This window comes from Pleurodeles waltl, chromosome 5, assembly GCF_031143425.1.
Source record: "Pleurodeles waltl isolate 20211129_DDA chromosome 5, aPleWal1.hap1.20221129, whole genome shotgun sequence".
Lineage (NCBI taxonomy): Eukaryota > Metazoa > Chordata > Amphibia > Caudata > Salamandridae > Pleurodeles > Pleurodeles waltl.
Window position 1 is genome coordinate 1,131,088,406 of NC_090444.1, and position 23,869 is coordinate 1,131,112,274.

The following is a 23,869-nucleotide window of genomic DNA, read 5'->3' on the forward strand; positions in this document are numbered from 1 at the left end:
TGCCAGGTATGATGTATACAAGGGAGGCAACCCCTCGGTAGGAGGCCTGCAGGAATGGCACGGTAAAATCTACAAGATTTCACTGGCATTCTGGTGTAATGTTTTGACGCCTGCTCAGGGCAGACATTAATCTGATGCTGTGCTGTTTTCAATGCGGCCCCCTCAGCATTGCTGGACCAGCGTCAACATTTTTAACGCCAGTCCAGAAATTCTGATGCAGTTGTGCTGATGAGCTCCATGGTGCACTGTACTGTAAATACAGCACTACCATGGTGTTGTTAGGTGGGCGCAGGGTGGCGCAGGAAAACTGGAACAATGGTGTTGTTAGGGGGACGCAGGGCGGCGCAGGCAAACTGGTACATTGTGATCGATACACCAGTTTGTTGTAAATGAGGCCCTAAGTCTGCGTTTGTTGCCTATGATTCTCTGAAATCGTACACTCATTTGCTCCAACCATCAACGAGTGTACCGTTACTAGATATGTTGCCGCATTTAACACACCAATCATATAAAATGAACAAAGTTTTATCTTGGCAACCTCTTGTTTGGATAGGTATCTGCCTAAATGCCAGTCTGGTTATCTGGCCTACAGATACCTGAACAACGTATTGCAAACTGCTCAGCTCAATAAAGATAATCAAACCGTATCTAAAAGCCTTGTTTCTGGGTGTATAAATGTATACACTTGCAAAGTATAAACAATCCTTATATGAATTGCTTTGGATGGGAATGCAGCCATCCTCGAGGCACTGTATCCTATTGTAAAATATAAGCATTCCTGGTTCAATCATATTGTAAAAAGAAACCTTTGGGCAAGCAGGGATACAGAGGGAATTTTGTCTCATACCACACGAGATGCAAACTAAGAAGAGAGGTAGGGGTATGAGTAAACGACAGAAAGGAATGGGCTGGGAGGGTAATGACATGGAAGACAGATAGACAGTAGGTTGGAAGCAGGAGGAAAAGTGGTGCCAAGTGGAAATCACACGGACAATGAGAGATTCAGGTGAATGAGGTCAGATAAAAACAAGCCTTGTGAAAAGGAGATACAGTCACTCAAAGGGGATAGAGAAGGGCTGAGGCACAAGGTGCAGAGTGGAACCAGGCAGAGTGAAACAAACAGCTGCACAGAAATGATGGAGAGGGAAATGTGGAGGGAAGTAACATAGGGTCATGGAGTCACGATCTCACGCAACGGCGTCTGAATTTTCAAGGTAACTGATATAAATGACAACGGGGTGTGGCGGAACCAAGACGAGACTGAAATGGGCACCTACGGCCTTCCTGCATCACATCTACAAACGTTCATGTGCAAGGTGGGGGGGGGGTCTCAGAAGGAACAAAAACACATACAAATAACCTGCATGATAGGCGCGCTTGAACTACTTCTTTGAACATAGAAGAAAAATAACATTGGTCTTGAATTTGAAAAATACTACAACACTGATGGAATTAATGTACTTCAGCACTTCACGCTCACTTGAAGGTTGATTATTATGCGGTCTCGTCTGAGGTTTCTGGAGGTTTGCAGGGTAAAGATCTTGACTTTCTTTAGCTCTTAATGAAAAGACGGAACTTGCAATCAGGGGACCTATGTTAAGAGTAAAAGTACCAAGGTCAGTTAAATGGAGGATTACAGAAATAAAACAACAACTAGGTTAGTTCATGATGGAAGGAATCATAAGTTATATTCAGTTAAACACTTATGGAATTTAATCTTTGTACAGGGAAGTGTAACACAAAGGGCACACTTTATGACACGGGGTAAAATGCAAATGTTACATCAATGCCCACAGCTGACATCCAACTCTGAACAAAAACATGTGGCCGTGAGCAAAACCTAATGCACGCGAGTCATTTGCAGGCCCTAATTCTGAACATGCATGTTCACATGGCAACATGTTTCAGACCACAGGACTGCCACATTTAAGGATGCACACCATTGTAACAGACATTTTCACTTAAATTGCTCCCGCATGGATTGCAGGAGGAGCTTTGTGAGCAAAAAACAATGAGACACATCCGTAATGCTTGTGCTGGCATCACATATTGAATTCTGTAAAGGAACTGTAAAAATTTGGGTACAGTTCCAAGACACACATAACACATTTCCCTAATGCAGTTTGAATTTTCTCTAGGTCCATTATGGTTTTGGGAAAGTTCTTGATTAATGTGTAGTACAAATAGTGTGTTATTTTAAGTTGTAGGTGATGGAAGGGGGGTATTCTGGGTTACCTATAGTAGGTGTCTGTGGCGAGATGGGGGTGGACATTTTCTGTTTGTCTTTTACCCTATCTAAAAGTCCCATTGCAGCTCTGAGTACCAGTGAGATGTAGACCCCCACTGGTACGTGATGTTTTGGAAGCCATGGCACCCTCCAAATAAGCATGCCAGCCACCATTTGTACTATGAAATACCAATGTTTTTCGGTGGTAGGTCCAGACCATTCCACCATATAATGCAGCTGCTCTGCCTGGTAGCATAATAGGAGAGGAATGCCCAAGTCACCCTACGACTGAGATAAGTATGCTTGTTTCTTCACCATATGCACCTTCTTCCCCTCCCAAATGAAGTCCTCAAGTAGGTGTTGTGACTAATCAAGGACATATTGGGTGGTAAGGGGGTTGAAGTGGCAATGTTTGCATCACATAAAGGATCTCTGGTATGAGTGTGATCTTAATAGCGGCTAGTCACCCCAGCCAGGAAAGGCTGTGTCCCCTTCACTCGGAAAAGTCAGATCAGGCAGTCGCCACTAGTGCAGCATAATTACGCTCAACAGTACGTCTAGGTGTGTGGTGGACCTATTGGCCTAGGTATCTTGTCCCTTGCAAGGCCCAGACAAAAGGAAATCGGCCTTCCAGCAGTGCTTGGTCAGCCTTCGCGATAGTGAGTTTCAGCACTGAGGATTTCTGTAGATTTGTTTTAAATCCTGAGGCCAATCCAAAAGCAGTCAGTTCTCGCACCACTGCTGTTAAGGAGGTATGCGGGTTGGATAGGATCAGTAAAACATCATCAGCATATAATGTTGCCTTATGTTCCCCTTCGCCCATGGATATGCCTGTGATATCCTGGTTGCCTCGTATCCGTTCAGCAAAGGGTTCCGTATAGAAGGCAAATAGTAATGGGGATAAGGGGCAGCCCTGACTGGTCCCTCTGGAGATACTGAAGGGGTGCGACAAGGACTCACTAACTCTCCCCATTGCTTTAGGAGAGGCATAAATACATTGGATCCGCTGTTGAAATCGTGGACCAAGGCCAAACCTCTCCAACACCAAGCACAGATATGGCCAAAGGACCTGATTAAAGGCCTTCTCCGTGTCTTTGGAGAGGAGAAGAGCCGGGATACGGTAGCTCTGTGCCTTATCCAGAAGAAGGCAAATGTGCCTTGTGCTGTCACTACAGCTTCTTTCAGGTATATATCTGGTATGGTCAGGGTCTATTAGGCCTTGCATATGGGGGCGAGACGCTGAGCCAAAATGTCAGTGAAAATCTTGGCGTCCACATTAAGTAGATAAATAGGACAATAGGAGGAGAACTCTGCGGGGTCCTTACCGGGCTTGAAAATTACTGTTATTGTTCCAAGCTGCATGGTATGTGTCAGTGTACCTGTGGAGCTGAAAGAGTTATAGAGGCACACCAGTAGAAGTGCTAATATTGGCCCAAAGGTTTTAAAGAAGTTTGAAGTATAGCCATTGTGCCCAGGTGCTTCACCTGTTTGTAGACAGTTTATGGCCATGAGGACTTCAGTAGAAAAAATGTCTATTTCTAGTTTGGAGGAATCTTCCTAAGGGATGTAGGTTAGGGGGACCTGCGCAAGTAGGTATTATCATTTCCTGAGTCCAACTCCTCTGCCATGTAGAGGGCGGCGTAGAAGCATTCAAAGTCTTTTACTAATAGCCCATCTTGATGGACTGCGCCACTACGAATTTCTCCACCCATTGCTGAACAGCTTGGGAGCACAGGCGGTGGGCTAGCAACCGCCCCGCTTTGTTCCCACCTGCGTAGTATGTCTGTTTTGTGTGCAACAAGGCGTATTCCGCCCTATCTTGTCTAGCTTTTAGGGTTGTTTGTATGGCGCCGTAAGTTGGCGCTGTGTAGCAAATGAACCAGTTTGTTTGTGTGTCTCCTTCAGGTCTCTTATGCTACACTCCAACTTTGCGCGACCCATGTCGTCTATCTTTATTGAAGCAAACAGCTATCGCAATAAACTGGCCCCACACTACCGCCTTCGATGTATCCCACAATAAGGCTATAAGTGTGTCTGGGGTTTCATTGAGAGCTAAATATGAGTTGGTTGTGGCTGTAATGTCAGTGACTGTCTTTTTATAGGTGAGAAGCTTTTGGCTGAGACGCCATGTGCGCAGGGGGGTGGAGCTAGGGAAAGCACACTAGAGGGTGACAGGAGAGTGGTCAGAAAGGGCAGCCACTTCAATATCCTCCACAGCAGTCGTGGCAGTGATACGCGGGGACATGAGAAAAAGATTAAATCTGGTGTAGGTCTGGTGGGCTGCCAAGAAAAAAGTACAGTCCTGGACAGTTGGGTGTTTCTGTCGCCACGCATCTACTAGTACTGTGTCAGCTAACCATTGCCTACAGGCTAAGGAAAGGGCACCAGTATGTCCCACACACTGAGTGGATTAATCTATTTGGGCGTCGGGCACAATATTAAACCCCCCCAACAATAATATTTGTATCTAGGGTAGTAAAAATGCGGCCTATTGCGGCCTTGATAAAGGCTTCTTGATGCTCATTTGGAACATAATGGTTTGCTAGTGTAAATGTGTGGCTAAGTTGGTCTAGTCGCAGCGCTAGGAGTCTGCTAGGCCGGTCCGTATGTGTTTGTGTCACCTTCCCTGGAAAATGTGTGTCGCAAAGGATCACCACTCCTGCCCTTTCTCCTGCCCAGATGACAAGTACTGGCGGTCAAACCACTGGGTGAGCAGGCGCGGCTAATCAGTTTTTAGTAAGTGGGTTTCTTGAAGAAGGCAAACATTGCACTTAGCATCTCTAAGAAAGGATAGAAGGGCAAAGTGTTTTGTTGGGCCATTAAGGCCTCGAACGTTCAAGCTACATATATTAAATATAGATGGGTGAGTATTAGGGAGCAATAAAGATTAAGGGAAGGGGTGCCAGATATTAAGCACATATCCCTGGAGGCTTGTCTGCAGTGTGGTGTCTGAGGGTGTGTAAAAGCATGTGATGTCAGATAGGGAACAGAGGGAAAGAACAATAGACGGTCAGTGAGGGAGGGAACAAGAAAAAGTATAACAGGTGGGTTCCCTGCCTGGGAATATGGTAGAACAAAATCTGAGGGTCGGTGTCATTGGCAAAAGACCGTGGCAGATCTTCAATCCATTGGAGCAAAGGAGCTACACCGCAAAAAAGTTACAACAGCAATAGAGGTGGTGCTGGTCCCTGGGCGGCTGCAATTATTAAACAAGAGGAACTGTGTGCCCCAAAAGGAAGGAGGGGGCCACCTCCTGCCATCACATCAACACGTGACCGTCAGCAGGGCCTCCAAAAAAATCAGGGGTCGCTATCAGGATCTAATGCGTTATCACATCACTGTAGTTGGTGTAAACACAGCACCTGTCCCTTGTGACTTTCTTTCTCAGTAGGTTTACGGACCAGTTTTTTTGTCAGGCGGGTAGATCAGCACTTCTCTGTGGGTTGGGGGGGTGGATGTGGTGCATTGTAACAGTAACAAGAGTGGAGGGTTCCCTCTGGAGAGCAACCATATCCAGTAGAGAACGGCCTTGTCTAGGGTCCGAATGAATCTAGTCTCATTGTCCCAGACAAATTGGAGCCTGAAGGGTTGTCCCCACTTGTACTTGATCCCTTTATCTCAGAGGAAGCTGGTCAGAGGTCGCAGGGATCGGTGACGATGTAGTGTGATTGGGTAATAAGTCTGATAGAGCCAGACCTTAGTGCCTTCAAAATAATGGCATTTCTATCCCAGACTGCAGACATAATGGCTTCCTTCTGTCTATAATAGTGAAGACATGTAAGGATAACTTGCAATTGTCCTGAGGAGTGGACAGGATGGCCCGCCCTATGAGTATGGTCAAGCATAACCGTTTGGTCTGAAAGTTCCGGGGCCAAATGTTGAAATAGAAGTGTGACATAGCCCTCCAATTTCCCAGACTTGCAGTGGGACACCCCCTATGCGTATGTTGGAGCGTCTGGATCTATTTTCGAGATCTTCTAGTTGGTATTGGGGCTCCAAGTTCCTATCCTGCAGTTCAATTAGTTTCAGGCGATGTCCATCTAATTCTTCCTCACAGGAGTCAGTGGTTTGCTCAAGGAAGTTGATTCATTGACCTAGCTCACCAAGGTCTTGTCTGATGTCCTTCACATCTGCCACTATGTCTTGCTTGAGTGCTGTAAAGTCACCCCTGAGGGCCCCAAAGAGGCTCTCTAGAAACGCCCTCGTAATCGGTGTGTCTTCATTCTGGGAGCTTGTTCCAGCCATCTCTGTCGTTAGAGGCATGGATGAGAGTGGCTGCCCACTCTGGTCCAGTTCCTTTGACTGGTTTTGGCAAACATGCCTGTAGGAAGTTGGCTCTGTATGTGCTATTTCAAAGTAAGGAATAGCATGCACAGAGTCCAAGGGTTCCCCTTAGAGGTAAAATAGTGGTAAAAATAGATAATACTAATGCTCTATTTTGTGGTAGTGTGGTCGAGCAGTAGGCTTATCCAAGGAGTAGTGTTAAGCATTTGTTGTACATACACATAGACAATAAATGAGGTACACACACTCAGAGACAAATCCAGCCAATAGGTTTTTGTATAGAAAAATATCTTTTCTTAGTTTATTTTAAGAACCACAGGTTCAAATTTAACATGTAATATCTTGTTTGAAAGGTATTGCAGGTAAGTACATTAGGAACTTTGAATCATTTCAATTGCATGTATACTTTTCAAGTTATTGACAAATAGCTACTTTAAAAGTGGACACAGTGCAATTTTCACAGTTCCTGGGGGAGGTAAGTTTTTGTTAGTTTTACCAGGTAAGTACGACACTTACAGGGTTCAGTTCTTGGTCCAAGGTAGCCCACCGTTGGGGGTTCAGAGCAACCCCAAAGTCACCACACCAGCAGCTCAGGGCCGGTCAGGTGCAGAGTTCAAAGTGGTGCCCAAAACACATAGGCTAGAATGGAGAGAAGGGGGTGCCCCGGTTCCGGTCTGCTTGCAGGTAAGTACCCGCGTCTTCGGAGGGCAGACCAGGGGGGTTTTGTAGGGCACCGGGGGACACACAAGCCCACACAGAAATTTCACCCTCAGCAGCGCGGGGGCGGCCGGGTGCAGTGTAGAAACCAGCGTCGGGTTCGCAATGTTAGTCTATGAGAGATCTCGGGATCTCTTCAGCGCTGCAGGCAGGCAAGGGGGGGGTTCCTCGGGGAAACCTCCACTTGGGCAAGGGAGAGGGACTCCTGGGGGTCACTTCTCCAGTGAAAGTCCGGTCCTTCAGGTCCTGGGGGCTGCGGGTGCAGGGTCTCTCCCAGGCGTCGGGACTTTGGATTCAAATAGTCGCGGTCAGGGGAAGCCTCGGGATTCCCTCTGCAGGCGGCGCTGTGGGGGCTCAGGGGGGACAGGTTTTGGTACTCACAGTATCAGAGTAGTCCTGGGGTCCCTCCTGAGGTGTTGGATCTACACCAGCCGAGTCGGGGTCGCCGGGTGCAGTGTTGCAAGTCTCACGCTTCTTGCGGGGAGCTTGCAGGGTTCTTTCAAGGCTGCTGGAAACAAAGTTGCAGCCTTTCTTGGAGCAGGTCCGCTGTCCTCTGGAGTTTCTTGTCTTTTCGAAGCAGGGGCAGTCCTCAGAGGATGTCGAGGTCGCTGGTCCCTTTGGAAGGCGTCGCTGGAGCAGGATCTTTGGAAGGCAGGAGACAGGCCGGTGAGTTTCTGGAGCCAAGGCAGTTGTCGTCTTCTGGTCTTCCTCTGCAGGGGTTTTCAGCTAGGCAGTCCTTCTTCTTGTAGTTGCAGGAATCTAATTTTCTAGGGTTCAGGGTAGCCCTTAAATACTAAATTTAAGGGCGTGTTTAGGTCTGGGGGGTTAGTAGCCAATGGCTACTAGCCCTGAGGGTGGGTACACCCTCTTTGTGCCTCCTCCCAAGGGGAGGGGGTCACAATCCTAACCCTATTGGGGGGATCCTCCATCTGCAAGATGGAGGATTTCTAAAAGTTAGAGTCACTTCAGCTCAGGACACCTTAGGGGCTGTCCTGACTGGCCAGTGACTCCTCCTTGTTGCTTTCTTTGTTCCCTCCAGCCTTGCCGCCAAAAGTGGGGGCCGTGGCCGGAGGGGGCGGGCAACTCCACTAAGCTGGAGTGCCCTGCTGGGCTGTGACAAAGGGGTGAGCCTTTGAGGCTCACCGCCAGGTGTTACAGCTCCTGCCTGGGGGAGGTGTTAGCATCTCCACCCAGTGCAGGCTTTGTTACTGGCCTCAGAGTGACAAAGGCACTCTCCCCATGGGGCCAGCAACATGTCTCTAGTGTGGCAGGCTGCTGGAACTAGTCAGCCTACACAGACAGTCGGTTAAGTTTCAGGGGGCACCTCTAAGGTGCCCTCTGGGGTGTATTTTGCAATAAAATGTACACTGGCATCAGTGTGCATTTATTGTGCTGAGAAGTTTGATACCAAACTTCCCAGTTTTCAGTGTAGCCATTATGGTGCTGTGGAGTTCGTGTTTGACAGACTCCCAGACCATATACTCTTATGGCTACCCTGCACTTACAATGTCTAAGGTTTTGTTTAGACACTGTAGGGGTACCATGCTCATGCACTGGTACCCTCACCTATGGTATAGTGCACCCTGCCTTAGGGCTGTAAGGCCTGCTAGAGGGGTGTCTTACCTATACTGCATAGGCAGTGAGAGGCTGGCATGGCACCCTGAGGGGAGTGCCATGTCGACTTACTCGTTTTGTCCTCACTAGCACACACAAGCTGGCAAGCAGTGTGTCTGTGCTGAGTGAGAGGTCTCCAGGGTGGCATAAGACATGCTGCAGCCCTTAGAGACCTTCCTTGGCATCAGGGCCCTTGGTACTAGAAGTACCAGTTACAAGGGACTTATCTGGATGCCAGGGTCTGCCAATTGTGGATACAAAAGTACAGGTTAGGGAAAGAACACTGGTGCTGGGGCCTGGTTAGCAGGCCTCAGCACACTTTCAATTGTAAACATAGCATCAGCAAAGGCAAAAAGTCAGGGGGCAACCATGCCAAGGAGGCATTTCCTTACAATGCCTTTAAGAGTGGCATCTTTTCTTGCGTTGTGTTGTGAGGACATGTCTGGAGCATGATCCGGCCCCGGCTGTAGCAGAAAGGAGACACCATAGAGTCCGTAGGATATCTGCTAGTGCAGCGTGATCGGTCAAGTTCACCAGCAGCAGGGTTCAGTGTTGGTGGTGGAGGGCCAGAGGTGGGCATTCCGAGGCAAGAGTGTCTCCTCTGCGTATGCCGCTCACACAAGGTCATCTGCTGTAAGTTCGTGTAGAAGGGAATATAGTAGTGGGCAGGGTCAAGTTCTAGTTGTGCTGAGCATTACTATGAGTGCCAAGCCCCTTGCAGGAACTCTGTGCTGACAGTGCTGTTGGTGAGGTGTGGCATGCACTTGAAGGCCATGGGAGAAAGAACTCAAAGTGCTTCAAGTTGCGTGGCAAAGGTCAAAGGTTGCATTGAGGCAAACAAATGTGTGTCAATATTCACTATAGGGCTTCCCTGAAGAGTCGCCCGGAAGTAACACTGCGCCCACTCCCGGCTGCTTGCCTCTGGTCCACACATCCAAGCATCTCCAAGGCAGCAAAGGTCCTAATATTGTCACGGGGTCGCAGGTGGCAGGGCAGGTTCTGTGATAGGTGCGCAGGCCACAGAAGGAGCACACTGGCTGGGAGGGACCAGTCCAGCATGGTGATATAAGCCAAGAGTGAACCGCGCTAGGCCGCATCGGATGTGTCTCATACCTCTGCCATCAAAGTTGAAACAGTCTCAGGGTCCGTGCCCGTGGCTATTCAGGAAAAGTGGCGAGGAGAGCAAAGAACCCCTGGCAGGCCGGAACCGCCACGTTAAGCAGAGGAGGCTGGAAGGCCTAGAGGGAAGTGCGATCTCTCATCGGCAATTGTCCCTTGGATGTGGCCCTTTCTAGCACTGCCGCAGGGCTGACAGGGAATGCAGAGATGGGCGTCTTTTGCTGCAGAGCCAGGAGTGTTGATGTAGGCTGCAAGCTTCTCATGGGCTCAGTGCTCTGTTATTGCTGCCATTTTGTCTGTGCGACTGCCGGACAATGTGGGTCTTATCTGGGCCCAAGTCGTGGTCACCAGACAAGCCAGATCCAGGTAGTGTCCCTGATGGTTAGTGGCAGCTTTGGGCATGAGTATAATCACTGTGGGGGCCCAGTGGAGCTTGACATGCGCCCTATGTGGCATTCGTGCAGCAGAGCTCTGAAGAATCAGCCTCACACAGGGGGCCATCTTCTGCATGTGTGTATTTTACATTATAAAAGAAGTCCATCCCTGAGGGTTGTGTGCTCGCTCTCCCCTGACCTTTAAGAGGCTACATTACGTCAGCCTGACCTCTGATTTATAACATTGACTTATTCTTTGGAGCTGAACTATATTTGGTTCTGCTTGCCTATATGCTACATTTTATTCTGATCATCAGTCTATTATATGATACTTGATTAACTGACTTGTGAACATTTCATTTTACTTTCTGTAATGATCTGAATCCTTTAATAAACCTTCTTGGTTCTATTTTAATATTTGTCTCGTCTTCATGCTCAGCTTAATGTGCTTTACATTTTACACTGTAATATGCATTATAATTTTGAGGACCAGGTCCAATTTGGGAGCAACAAAACCCATTGGTGTGTTAACACTGCTCCTGGTCGATCAGGGGAGCTTAATATTTGTAGAAAATGGCTAACCATGTGTGGTGATCGCGTTGTCTTGTATTGCCTTGTGTATGTCTGTCAACTAGAGGCATGGAATATCGTGACATCATTACTATGATGTCATGGTGTTCTATGTTCCTGGAAAGACGGTTGTTTCTCTGTGCCCCTTTGTATGGAGACGTGTTTCCTTTTGGTCTCGTATTCCAATAAATGAAGAAATTCAACTCAATGTCTCACATGTGGCTCACTTCACCATGTCAATGGCGGTGCCATAAAAAAGGGACACAGAAGGACACAGGAGGAAAGGACCCCGGATGGCCTCCCGTGATTGAACAGCCCCTTGACACCATCTCCATCAGGTTAGGTCTGCCTGTGAAAGTGAGTCTGGTGGTGGCTCTGCCATCAGGAACAACGCAAACTACTTCCCTCTAAATGCGGCAGTGGATGAGAGAGGACAGACGTGACGTCTGCCACTTTCTGCGGGTGACCCTCCAGTCTTTAAACGAGGCTTTACTCAGAAGGAAGAGCTAATGCCCAACAGTTAATACTGAGATTTCAGACTTTACTTGGTCAAGTGTCACAGCGAGAGATTGAAGTTAGCAGACAAAGGGTCTATTTATAAAAATATCGAGTTACATTTTTATTTAAAGTACTAGGTTCGACCCCAGTTTGGGTATGAATTGTGACTTACAGATAGCAACACATTTTATCTCAGCGCTAGCAGTGGTGGGAATGGTTGGAAGGCACTAAGCAGAAGGAATAAGAACCACACTTTGGACATGAGTCACAAATTTCTTTTGTGTAAGGTCACTAAGTTTGAGCTAATGGCAAGTTTACCAGTGCGGAGAGTCTGCAGGCAGAGTGGAGAACTCCACATATAAAAAGATAGGCCTATTTTTATTGAAGGACCTATTTATTTGCCATCCCTTTACCACTAAGGAAAATGTAAAAATAAAAGTCACGTTTTCTATAGAATGCTTAATCAATAAACCTTTGCCTTACCTAGGCCCTTCTAATGTTTGCAGATAGGGGTTTGAGACAAAGAGCGCTAAATTGAGTTGTATCAAGGTGATCAAATGAAAATGCACTATCACATCACATTATCTATGTTTATGTTTATTTAAGTGTGTAGCAGCTTGAAGCAACATCTTCCCCTCCCTTCTAGGAGGAGTTTTTTGAAAATTAAATGTAAACGATCATTTATGCAGTAGCCAACGAAATACAAAGAACAGAGGCAGACTGATCCTCAAATCCAAAAATATCGAAACATCTCATCAAGCTTTCTCTTGCCCCAGGCCTTTTGAAATGCATTCTCTATTTCGTTTGAGCAATTAACCACTAACAACTCATCTCTTCAATCTAAACTTAATTGACTAACAACTACAGTTCTCTTTTTCTTCACTATATATTACTTTTACATTATGTCCTCCACCAATGTTGTTATATGTATAATAGTAATATATTTTACACTACCATCTGCATGTTGTATATAAGACGGTTTGCTGCTTTGTTGCTGCTATCTTTATAAAAAAATAACATGAGCAAAAATAAATAAATACATAGCATTGCATCAATAAAGGCATTTCAAAGAACTCCAAATAGTGGCTGAAAATGGGCCTGAGAGATATGGAGATAAAGGGCCAGATGTATCATCCATTTTTTGCATTCCCAAATGGTGCGAATGGCCGTTTGCGAATGCAAAAATGCCTTTCAGTATTTATGAAAGGCATTCACAACGCAAATTTAAGGAATCACTATAATAGCGATTCCTTTAAATTGCTAGCCCGTTTAGAGAATTGCAAATTGCGATTCTCTATATAAGAAATCTTAAATAAGGAATCCTTATTTGCGATTTCTAAACCATACGTAACACGCAATTCCTTATTGCGAATTGGGCATTAGGAATCGCAATTACCACCAAGTTGAACTTGGTGGTAACAATAAAAATGCATTTTTAAAATTGACATGTAATGAACACCTGCCCCTTTGGCATGTGTGCGCCTTGCATGTCCTAAAATATTTTTTGGGGTGCAGCAGAGTGAGCCTTAGGCCCCCAGCACCATGGGGTTCTGCATTTCCTAAACTGCGAATTCCAGTTAGGAATTCGCAATTTGGGAAATGCAAAAAAATCGCAAATATGGGCCTACAGGCCAATAGGTGCAAATGGGGCCGGTATCGCAAATTGCGTTTCGGTAATAGCATTTGCGAGTTTTAAGAAATCGCTATTACCGAATCGCAAGTATGATACATACCATTTTGCAAATCAGAATTAGCGATTTCTTAAACATCGCTATTCGAGAATTGCAAAGTGGTTTCTTCATACATCTGGCCCAAAGTGATTTACCTAAGATTAGACAATGTAGTTAGATCGAGACGATAGGATTTCAAACTTCAGTCTTGTGGACAACTTGCATAACAACCATTAAACCATGTTTACTCAAATGATCACAAGGGGAGCTTTTTCACAGAAAAAAGAAACATATCAGTTATCTATGCTTTTTTATGACTTGCTTTTGGTCATATTACTATTTCATTTTTTTTTAAACTTGAGTTTTCAATTTTCGTGCATTCAAAATACCACACAAAAGAGATATGGATTCCCACATATGTGAGTATGCGATTACTGATATTTGCACAATGTAATGAGAGTAACAATAATATAACATACATTGGTACCGTGTCTTCACATATATTAGACATGAACAAAAAAGGCGCAGGAGAATGACATGAATAATTACGGATTACACAAATAATGAAGGCAGGATTTACGGTTCCAGGGTTAGTAAATAATCTCGGAGAGGCTGCCAGATGTCTCTACCCGTAGGTGGGCTTTTGGAGGGATGCAAATAGTTCACTATTGGAATCACAGTATATTAAGCTGGTGTGGTGACTTAGGTATGCCTCCCACGTATCCCAGAAGAGATAGAAACGGGGTTGGGTCCAGAGCAATATGAGTCATTTGAGATTTATTTAATATCTCCCTCCAATAAAGAGCAATGGTGCTGCAGGTCCATGACATGTGGGCAAAATCTGAGGTCCCTTCTAGACATTTAGGGCATTCTGAGGTCCATGTGGGTCTATACGCGCTTGCGTTGCTGGAGTAAGGTATGCCCTGTTTATGAATTTATAATGGATGAGTTTATAACGTTGATTAAATGAAATTAAACAAGTCTGTGTACAGCAGGAGTACCAAACTTTAGGACATATTAAGAAGACCCTAGGGCCCCCTCGCGCCGCCATAGCATCATTTTTTTAAAGCTAAGGTGGCATTTCCCTGTGCCGTATTTACAAAGTGGTGCAATGCTTGACGCTAGTGGAGCAAAGCGCCTCAAAAGCATAAACATTTTTTACGTTTGTCCTAACGACCCCCATGGTGCACTGTATTGTAAATATGGTGCAACCATGGTGTCGTTAGGTGGGGCGACGCAAGAAAACTGGCACATAGGGACCAAGCACCACTTTCTTGTAAATATGCCCCCTTGTCTGTTAATGGGTGGCCGAGGTCAGTCTCCCAAGCAGCTCGGAGTTTCGAGTCTCTGGTGGGGGTCATGGGGGGGATGGTGTGGGGGGTAAGAGGTTAAACAGGTGTGACTGAGTTTAGATATTAACCTATCTTCCTCACTATCAGTAATTAGCTGTGTTAGAGGGGTGAAGTCATCTGGATTGACTGGGTAGGACGGGATTTGAGCCTTAAGTGCACTCTGAAGGAGACAGAGTACAAAAATGATCCATCTGTGTGGCATTCTGAAGGCCATCATGGTCTATAAGGGAGAAGACGTGTCCATTGGGATAGAAGTCTCCAATGGTATGAAAGGCAAATTTAATCAGGGTGTGTTTCCTGAGTGATGGGAAGCCATGAATTGTGAATCACTGGGAGGGTTGGAGAGTAAAGAGTCTGGTCCACCAGCATCCAGGCAAGCTTTGACCAGGCCCAGCAGGTATTAGCCAGTGGTTGTATATCCCGGGGGGGTCTAGTGGTGGACCGGCAGGCAATATCACCCACAGTGGCACTGGTGCTGCAAAGTCTTTCTAAGGTTTGAATAGGGTATTTGTGCGACCACATGGTACCAAAAGTGAGCAAATTTGTACTGCACAATTAGGTTGTATAGAATAGGAACTCCAAAACCCCCACATTCATACAGCAGTACAAGGGTGTCCCAGCCAATTCTAGGCTGTTCCCCGCCCATATGAGTCACAGCAAGGTGTTCTGCAGAGTTGCGAAGAATGAGAAGATAAGTGGGCTAGGGATACTGCATAAAAGATACAAAAACGAGGGAGTGCAACCATTTTAATGATTGCAAGGAGTCCCGGTAAAGATAGTGGGAGGCATATCCAATGTTTAATCTGTGTGCAAGTGGTCCATTGCTGGACCATAGTTCAAGCATGTCACCTGTTTTTTGCTCAGGTGGACATAGATGCCCAAGTACTTGATGGTGTCCTCACACCAGGCCAGAGGAAATTCAAAATGCACTGGGTGGTAGCTGCTGTGAATGGAAAGAGGTCAGATTTGGTTCTGTTAATGTGAAAAAGGGAAAATAGTCCAAAGCGGACCACCTCATGAAGTATTGGATTTAGGTTTGCAGCTGGCTGGCATATGAAAAAGAGACTATCATCTGCATACAGCAAAAGAAGTAATAGGCCCAGCTGGAATTGCAAGCCTCTATGGAGATGTTTCCCTTGTAGATGTCTCACTAAGGGATCCATCGCTATTATAAAAAGCAATGGGGGAGAGGGGAGCCTTGCTGCAACCCTATAGTGATTACAAAGGGGGTGATAGCGTGCCATTTGTCTTAATATGGGCTGTTGGTTGGGAGCATAGTAATGTGATTAGGGAGGAGAAGTATTGTTGGAAGCTCATTTTATGGAGTACAGCATGCAAAAATGACCACTCTAAAGAATCAAAAGCTTTTTCCGTGCCTAATAATTGAACAGCAGCGGGGACTGTGGGAGCGATTCTGTTAAGGACCGAGAATAGGGTCTTTAGATTTGGGGCAGTAGAGTGGTGTGGAACAAATCCTGACTGAGCTGGGGATACAATTTGGTCCATGAAGAGCACAAGGCGAGTGGCAAGTATTTTGGCTAGGATTTTATTATCAAAGTTTAGGAGCGATTGGTTGATATGATCCGCACTGTTGTGGGTTTTTGCCTGGATTGAGGAGTAATGTGGGTACTGCTTTACATAAAGTGGGTGGAAGCCACCAGCCTCTGTTGCATCTGAAGACATAGCAAAGAAGTATGGTGTTAGCACATGTTTATAGGCCTTGTAAAAAGAGCCTGTGAAGCCATCCAGGTCCGGGGCTTTAGAGCCAATCATAGAGTCTATGGTCTGTGACTTCCTAGGCAGAGATGGGTTTACTGAGAAAGTGTTGCTGGGCAGTAGTGAGCCAGACCATGGCTTCTTCTTCGAGATATGTTCTCCTACCAGTTGGATCATTGGTCACATGTGTGGAGTATAGGTGGGAGTAGTATTTGAGTAGTTCTGCCTGTACGCCTACTGCGTCCGTAACGTGAGTGCCATCCGAGCAGTGCAATTCTGCAATATACGATGTCCCCCTGGGCGGTCATATTAGTCTAGCTAGTGATCGACCTGGTCTCTCCCACTAACTGTACGACATGCTCTTACTTATTTCCTGAGATAGTGGGCTTCACACTCCGCAAGCTCTAGGAATTTTGCCAATAGTGTAGCCTGGCGATGGGCGTCCAATTCAGAGAGGCACTATGCTTCTGCATGGTCTAGATTTGCTAATGCTTTCTCCACGCATGACAGGCTCCTCCATAAGCCATGCAGGACTCTAAAGTGCTTACCAATACATACACTCCTGATGTATGCCTTGAAGGCTTCCCAGAGTGAAGCCTTGGTTTGTATGGAGTCTTTATTGAGTGTGAAATAATCAAGGATTGCAGCGCGGAGTTCTGTAAGAAATAATTTGTCATGGAGTGCCATATCTGGAAAAAAAACTGCTACTGATGTTCATCTCCCCTACGACTGGGATATGCAGGGTCAGTACCACATGGGCATGGTCGGAGAGTGTCCGTAGGAGGTGTGTGACATTATGAATCCATGTTGTACCCATGGTCAATATCAACCAGTAGTCAACGCAAACCATGTGTTGTGGGGCACTGAATAAAAGGTGTAGGCCAGTGAGGTGGTGTGCCACAAGCGCCAGGAGTCTTTGAGGAAACATGTGTCGCAGTGTGCGGAGTGAGTGAGATTTCCCTGTAGTTTTCCAGCCCGTGGTGTCTAACAAGGGGTCGAGAAGCATGTTGAAATCCCCTCCCAGTATTATATGGTCTGCGTCTATATGGTTGATCAGGATCTTTAACACCTAAAAGAATGCTGGATCATCGGTGTTTGGGGCAAAAAGGTTAGCCAAGAACATGCAATGACCCACCAAATGGCTTGCTACTAAGACATACCTGCCCCCTCATCAGTGAGGGTAGCATATGGCTGAAACAGTATATTTGTGAGCACCAAGGGGCACATCCCTCATGAATACGTACTGTAACTAGCTAAGAAATGGTGTGTACCCCAAAGTGCAGCAAACCCGTGAGATGGTCCAGGTGCCAAATGTATTTCGTACAGGAAAGCAATGTTGATGTTGTGGCGTTGGCTGCCGCAAGTATTGCACCACTTGTTCTTCCCTTATGAGGGTTATTAAGACCTCAGATGTTCTAAGACATGAAATTGGCATCAGCAAATGGGTGTTGAGTATCATGGGTAGACATGTACGGGTGACATAAAGGGATTAAAGCGTGCCAGGTGTGGTCTATATGTGTTGTGGGTTACCAATAATAGGACATAATAATAAACAAGTAACTCAATAGGAAACAACCCCCACCCACACCTGGGGAAAATAAACAAAGTGGATCGCAAAAACTCCAAGTGGAGCAGAGCAATGACCCCAGTTCAACCATGGTGTAAAGTCTGAGGGTAGTGGCAATGACAAGGCGAAGGGGCCTGGTAATGAGAAGAGTCTGTTGGACAATGAGATCTGTGATGGGCTCAAGTTGCCTAAAATATGATATATGAAAGACAGTCTAATTCAGCCACTGCAAAAGTATGAGGCATGAGAGCTAGGGTATCGCTGCCCTTACAGTCAGTCTTACGGTTAGTTAATGTTAGAAATGGGGTCTTTGGTTGGCAGTGAGGTTACCCCCTGTCCAAGCAAGGACCCTCACTCTAATCAGGGTAAGTCACACACAATCCAAATTATACTGTGCTCACCCTCTGGTAGCTTGGCACTGAGCAGTGAGGCTTAACTTAGAAGGAAATGTGTAAACACAGTATAACACCACAAAAATACACAACACAGATTTAGAAAAATATAGAATATTTACATGAGTAGATTAAGGTCAAAATGCTCAAGGTTTGATAAATACAAGTTGAAATATCACTTTTGTAATGATAAATAGAGTCTTTAGTTCTTATAAATCAATAAGTGTCTCTTGAAGCACAAAGTACCTGGTTTGTATCTAAATCAACCACACGGGACCGTAGAGGAGGAGATGCGTTGAAAACAAGGAGGTGTGCAGCGTTTTCTCTGGGTGAACACAGATGATGCACCAATGCTTTTCCACGCAGCAAGGGCTTTGCGTCGATTTCCAGCGAACAGGCTTTGATCCTCTTCGTGTTGCAGGGTATTTGGACGCCCCCGGGACGATGTGGAGAAATCCTGGGTGTGTAGGATGAAGTCACAGAAGCTGTGTCGATCAGGTGGGCGATGCAGGGGAATTTCTGCTGCATGGCAGGCGCTACATCGATTTATCTCGCAGGAAGTAAGGCTGCGTCGTTCCTGCTCAGCGATGCGTCGATCTGGTGGGCCGTGCGTTGAAGTTCAGGTCGCAACGCTGGTGCTGCGTCGATCTCCACTTGAGGAGCCGGGCTGCGTCGTTCCGGTTGCGATGCAGTGATTTTTTCACAGGCTCTGCATTGATTGCAGAGATGAAGTCTTTTTGGCCCTGAGACTGCAGGAAACAGGAGGCAAGCTCAGTCCAAGCCCTTGAGGACACTTCTCAGCAGAGGCAGTGGGCAGCAAGGCAGCAGGGAAACAGCAAAGCAGCAGTCCTTTACAGCAAAGCAGTCAGGTGAGTCCTTTGGGCAGCTAGGCAGCTTCTCTTAGCAGATTCCAGGTTCTGGTTCAGAGTTCCTTTCCCAGTAGGTATCTTGTCAAGAAGTGTCTGAGGTGGTAGGTCAGGGACCCGGTTTAAATACCCAAATGTGCCGTAGAAGTGTGGGGAGGCTTCAAAGAGTGACTTAGAAGTGCGCAAGGTCCCCTTTTAGTACAATCCTGTCTGCCAGGGTCCCAGTAGGGGGTTTGGCAGTCCATTGTGTGAGGGCAGGCCACTGTCTTTTGACATGTAAGTGTCAGGCCCTCCACCCTCCCAGCCCAGGAAGACCTATTCAATATGCAGATGTGTGCAGATGTGACTGAGCATCCTGTGTTTGGGGTTGTCTGAGTGAAATGCACAAGGGAGCTGTCAACTAACCTAGCCAGATGTGGATTGTAAGGCACAGAAGGATTTAAGTGCAGAGAACGGCTCACTTTCTAAAAGTTGCATTTCTAGAATAGCAATATAAAATCCAACTTCACCAATAAGCAGGATTTTCTATTACCATTCTGGCCATACTAAATATGACCTGGTTACCCCTTTCAGATCAGAATCTACCACTCAAACAGTATATGAGGGTAGCCCTAATGCTATCCTATGAAGGGAGCAGGGCTCACAGTTGTGGAAAACAAATTTATGAGTTTTACACTACCAGGACATTTACACTACACAGGTACATGACCTTCCTTATACCTACATAGCACCCTGCCCTGTGGGTTACCCAGGGCCTACCTTAGCGGTGACATATATGTAGAAAAAGGGGAGTTTAAGACTTGGCAAGTACTTTTAAATGCCAAGTCGAAGTGGCAGTGAAACTCCACACACAGGCCTTGCAGTGCAGGCCTGAGACATGGTTAAGGGCTGCTTATGTGGGTGGCACAACCAGTGCTGCAGGCCCACTAGTAGTATTTAATTTACAGGCCCTGGGCACATATAGTGCACTTTGCTAGGGACTTACAAGTAAATTAAATATGCCAATTGGGTATTAGCCAATGTCACTATGTTATAGGGAGAGAGAAAATGCACTTTAGCGCTGATTAGCAGTGGTAAAGTGCGCAGAGTCCTAAAGCTAGCAAAAATTAGATCAGAAAAATAGAAGGAGGAAGGCAAAAAGTTTGGGGGTGGCCCTGCAGAAAGGGCATTTCCAACAGTTCATTTCATAGCGGTGTGGTTTATCCTAGTGGGAAGTGTTCCATTCTGGCAGGAGGTTGTTAGGTAGAAGGCGAGTGATCTGGTTAAGTGAATCCAGGAGGCAAGAGGGTCGCAGGCCATTGTTTACACAATGCCAGGGCCTCCGCTAGAGTGTCAAAAAATCTGGCCTTTCTGTCTACATCTACACGGAGCCTGGCTGGGTAAAGCATGTCATAACGAAGTCCTAGTTTGCACAGCTGTGCCTTAGTGTTGGTAAATTCATGCCGGGCATCCTGGATGGCCATGGTAAAGTCTGGGAACAAGAAGATCTTGTCTCCCTGATACTGGAGTGTGCCGATATCATGCACCTGCCAAAGACCCTAGCGATGATCGGCCATGGCATTGCCCCGAGTATGGGTGTGGGCCAAGAGAGCCCTCCAGTTGCTGATCGAGTTCTTTGCAGCTCTGCTCATCCGTGGGGCCAGTCATGAATGCCGCCAGCCCCAGGGTTCTCAAGGTGCTGTTGTAGGGCACCGATGCCCAAACAATGTTTCAGAGTCCTATCAGATCCATCATTTCAGGCCCACAGTTGCCACAGCTTCAGTGCCGTGCTGCCACTTTGGTCGCGGATGTGACCAAGACCACCTCATTTTACAATTTCATATAATTGTAACTACTATCCATCATCTTCACTGATTGCAACTTCACTCAAATTATCCATAGGATGAATGGCTTAATTAGATCTAAAAAGATTGGAACTTGTGACCACAAGGTAACACACAGATCTCCATGGAAGGTGTGCCACCCCTTCAATTATTTAACTACTTTATGTGGAAATATGTTTGATTTTATGAATTATGTGGGCTGACTTAATTTGTTTGTTTCAAATCATTTGGAGATAAAACAGTAAGGCAGTAGTGTATACCACAGGGAATTGCTGGCGTTGTGACACGGAGTGAGAGTGGTATGCAAGCCTCCTGTTTCAGGAATAAAGATTAGCTGGTTTCATTGTTGCCACTGACCCAAATTAAGCCTGTCTTCACAAAAACAGTTTCCCTATGCATTTGCTGTAATAGCCAATATGTGTATCAGTATCTCTGTACAATAATTAGTCATCAAGTTATGAATGTCATTTTAATTTTCCTGAATGAAAGTTTAGAACAGTTTATTTCATGGAAGCTTCTATGTCTACAGGCAAATGGAAACATAGCGAAATAAAGTTTGAAAGGCAAGCACAGTGAAGATCTGACTCACAAATTTGCTTTTTCATTTACACGATTATAAAATGATGTAAGGAAATATGCTACTCTTGTAAAAGAAGGAAAATGAAATAAGAGCAATTGTCAACATTGTAAAAACCGTATGTATGCTTTGTGTAAAGTTAATAAACCTGGTATAGTAAAGAGTACACATTGGTAAATCGGAAAATATTTATTTCTCTGAGGTAGAATGCCTCCAAATAGCTCCTCAGTTGAATGCTTAATGAAGCCAACATTCTAAGTCACCTTCCAACTAAAGATTCTAAACTGTCAAAGGCTAGGGTTAAACTAATAGGGAAAAGAAAAAGGGAGAGCATACCAAGACATAACAAAACAATTAAAACATGTGATCAAGCCCGAAATTCAAAAACCATAACAACAATCAACAGTAAAAATACACATAAAGGTGTGTGGCTTTGGAGCCGAATATGGCAGTCGCTCTCTGTAGAGCTCTGCCGCAGCCTACCATCCATCTTCAGCTGCCCGCTCTTCAGGACATTTCAGCCTGATTCGAGCCTGTCTGTGTCAGGAATCCCCAAGGTGGCTCCTGCGTTATCTGTCAGTATCCCCAGGGATTAGGGTTAAATCATATCTCTGTTTTTGGTTAAACCTTCATGTTTCTAAGTAAACATAATGCGCTGTGTTATACAATGGGTTTTATCAATGCTTGTTTTACCAATGCTTGTTTGCCTATCTGAGCTTCTAATTAGGTGTGGTGTAGACATGTGCTTCTAATTGGGTGTGGTGACTCATCCACATGTGGAAACTCAACTGCTTTCTTGATTGGCTATAAATAGCAGAGTGAAGCATGCCTCCCTGCTTGGCTTTGTTTTGCTTCCTGATCTCAGCATCTGATTTGGCAATCCAGCCCCTGCTGTCACCCTCATATTCAGGACTTTTGAGGCAATTCTTTTCTTCGTTCCTGTACCAGCTGACACCAGGCATTCCTCAAGCTCTCCGGAAAAGACTGCAGCTAAGTGACTAGTATTCTCCAGGGAGTTTGTTCTTTGAGCGCCGCGATCTCCTAGAACAGCTGGTGTATTTCAGATCTCGTATTTTGGCAGAGTGCTTATCTTGAAGAGACAAATGCATTTCTGAACATTCTACATTATTATTGTAGGAAATCTGCTTGAGCCCAAGTACTACAAAAAGTGACAGTGCAATTTTTAAAGAGCATTTATGTGACTTTTCTTTCTCTAATAGCATAACTCTTCGATTTAAATTGTGTCGTTCATACCTGTGTTTCAGGTTTGAGGAATTTGCTTTTGAAGGGTTTTTCCACACACACAGTGAAACCAAACCAAACTGTGCCACCCTAACTGTTTAAACCCAGAGTGGACATTTGTATTGCTTGGATTGTTTTTGTTCCTTTTAGTTTAACCCTATGCATGCAGGAAAGTTATACGTGATATAATGAATGCCCTTGTTTGTCTTTCTCGTGCATGATAAGTGCAACCACAGTTCTAATTGTAGTGTGCAACAGTGAATCTCTGTGAAGCCAGCCCTAGTGTTGCAGTACTTATTATTATGGTACTCAGTTTGGGTTTTTGGTAATGCAGTGTTAGTAATTGTGGCAACAGTTATTATTATCCAAGAAAATGCTGGAGAATCCCGGTGTTCTTCTACCGCTCCCGTGCCCATATCAGAAAGAGAGATTCAGTTTCAAGGAAGTTAGGTGCACTAACTCTACTATCACTCTGTCAACAACAACCTGCCCCCACCCCCCGAAGATACAGGGTGCCTGGCTTGACCGGCAAGACTTGGCGTTGTTTTATATATTTCTCTTCCATTCCCCCTTTCCTTTTGGGACACCTGTCGGGGCTTCTGTGTCCACCAGGAAGTGCTGAGAGGTGTTCCAAGAGGTCGAGGGCATACCATCGCCCCTGCAGACATCCTGCTTTTCAGGTGAGTGGTCCTGTATCAACAGTTTGGGCGGTGTCCCTCTGGTGCCTATCCTGACCCCACTTGAGCATTCCTGAGACCCTCTGGTCATGCCAGTCCAACCAGGAGAGACACGGCGGCTATCTTCTTTGCTGCCAAAGACTTCCGAAGCTGTGCTGCAGAGGGACCAAAACCTTGCCTGGTGGCGTATCGGAGTTGCAACGGTGACACATTCTGAGGCCTCATGGGCGGCTTGGTTGCGAGGGCCCCGAATGACACCCTTGTGCAGCTTTGTCGGGGTTGGAGCAGCTTGGTAGTCCACCGGTGCTGCGGACCATGCCCTGGGCCTAGTCTGGAGAGCACAGAGGTGCTACTAGTCACAGGGCCTTCGTGTGACTCTGGGTGGCGCTCAGACGTTCATGTTCACCAAATGCCTGGCTGAAGGAGATGGACGACCCGGGGCTTGACATCAACACTCATACTGGACCGCAGAACTCTGCACTTCTGGAGCTACAGTCAGCAAAGAGGCCTGGCTTGAGGGCTGCCTCCCACCCCATGTAAATTTTTGAGCCTGCAGGTGGCCTAGGGATCCCTGCATGGTCCCT

The 23,869-nt window shown here is 46.0% G+C and overlaps 1 protein-coding gene across 8 annotated transcripts in view; it reads right to left on the reverse strand.

Annotated features, from left to right (window-relative positions):
- LOC138296309 (zinc finger protein OZF-like) overlaps window positions 1-23,869 on the reverse strand; it is a 145,759-nt gene that overhangs the window by 53,789 nt on the left and 68,101 nt on the right. For all 8 annotated transcript variants that reach the window (XM_069235328.1, XM_069235327.1, XM_069235329.1 and 5 more), the window contains exon 3: window positions 1,481-1,591. In XM_069235328.1, coding sequence (XP_069091429.1) covers window positions 1,481-1,591 — 111 coding nt within the window. The remainder of the gene's footprint in view (window positions 1-1,480; window positions 1,592-23,869) is intronic.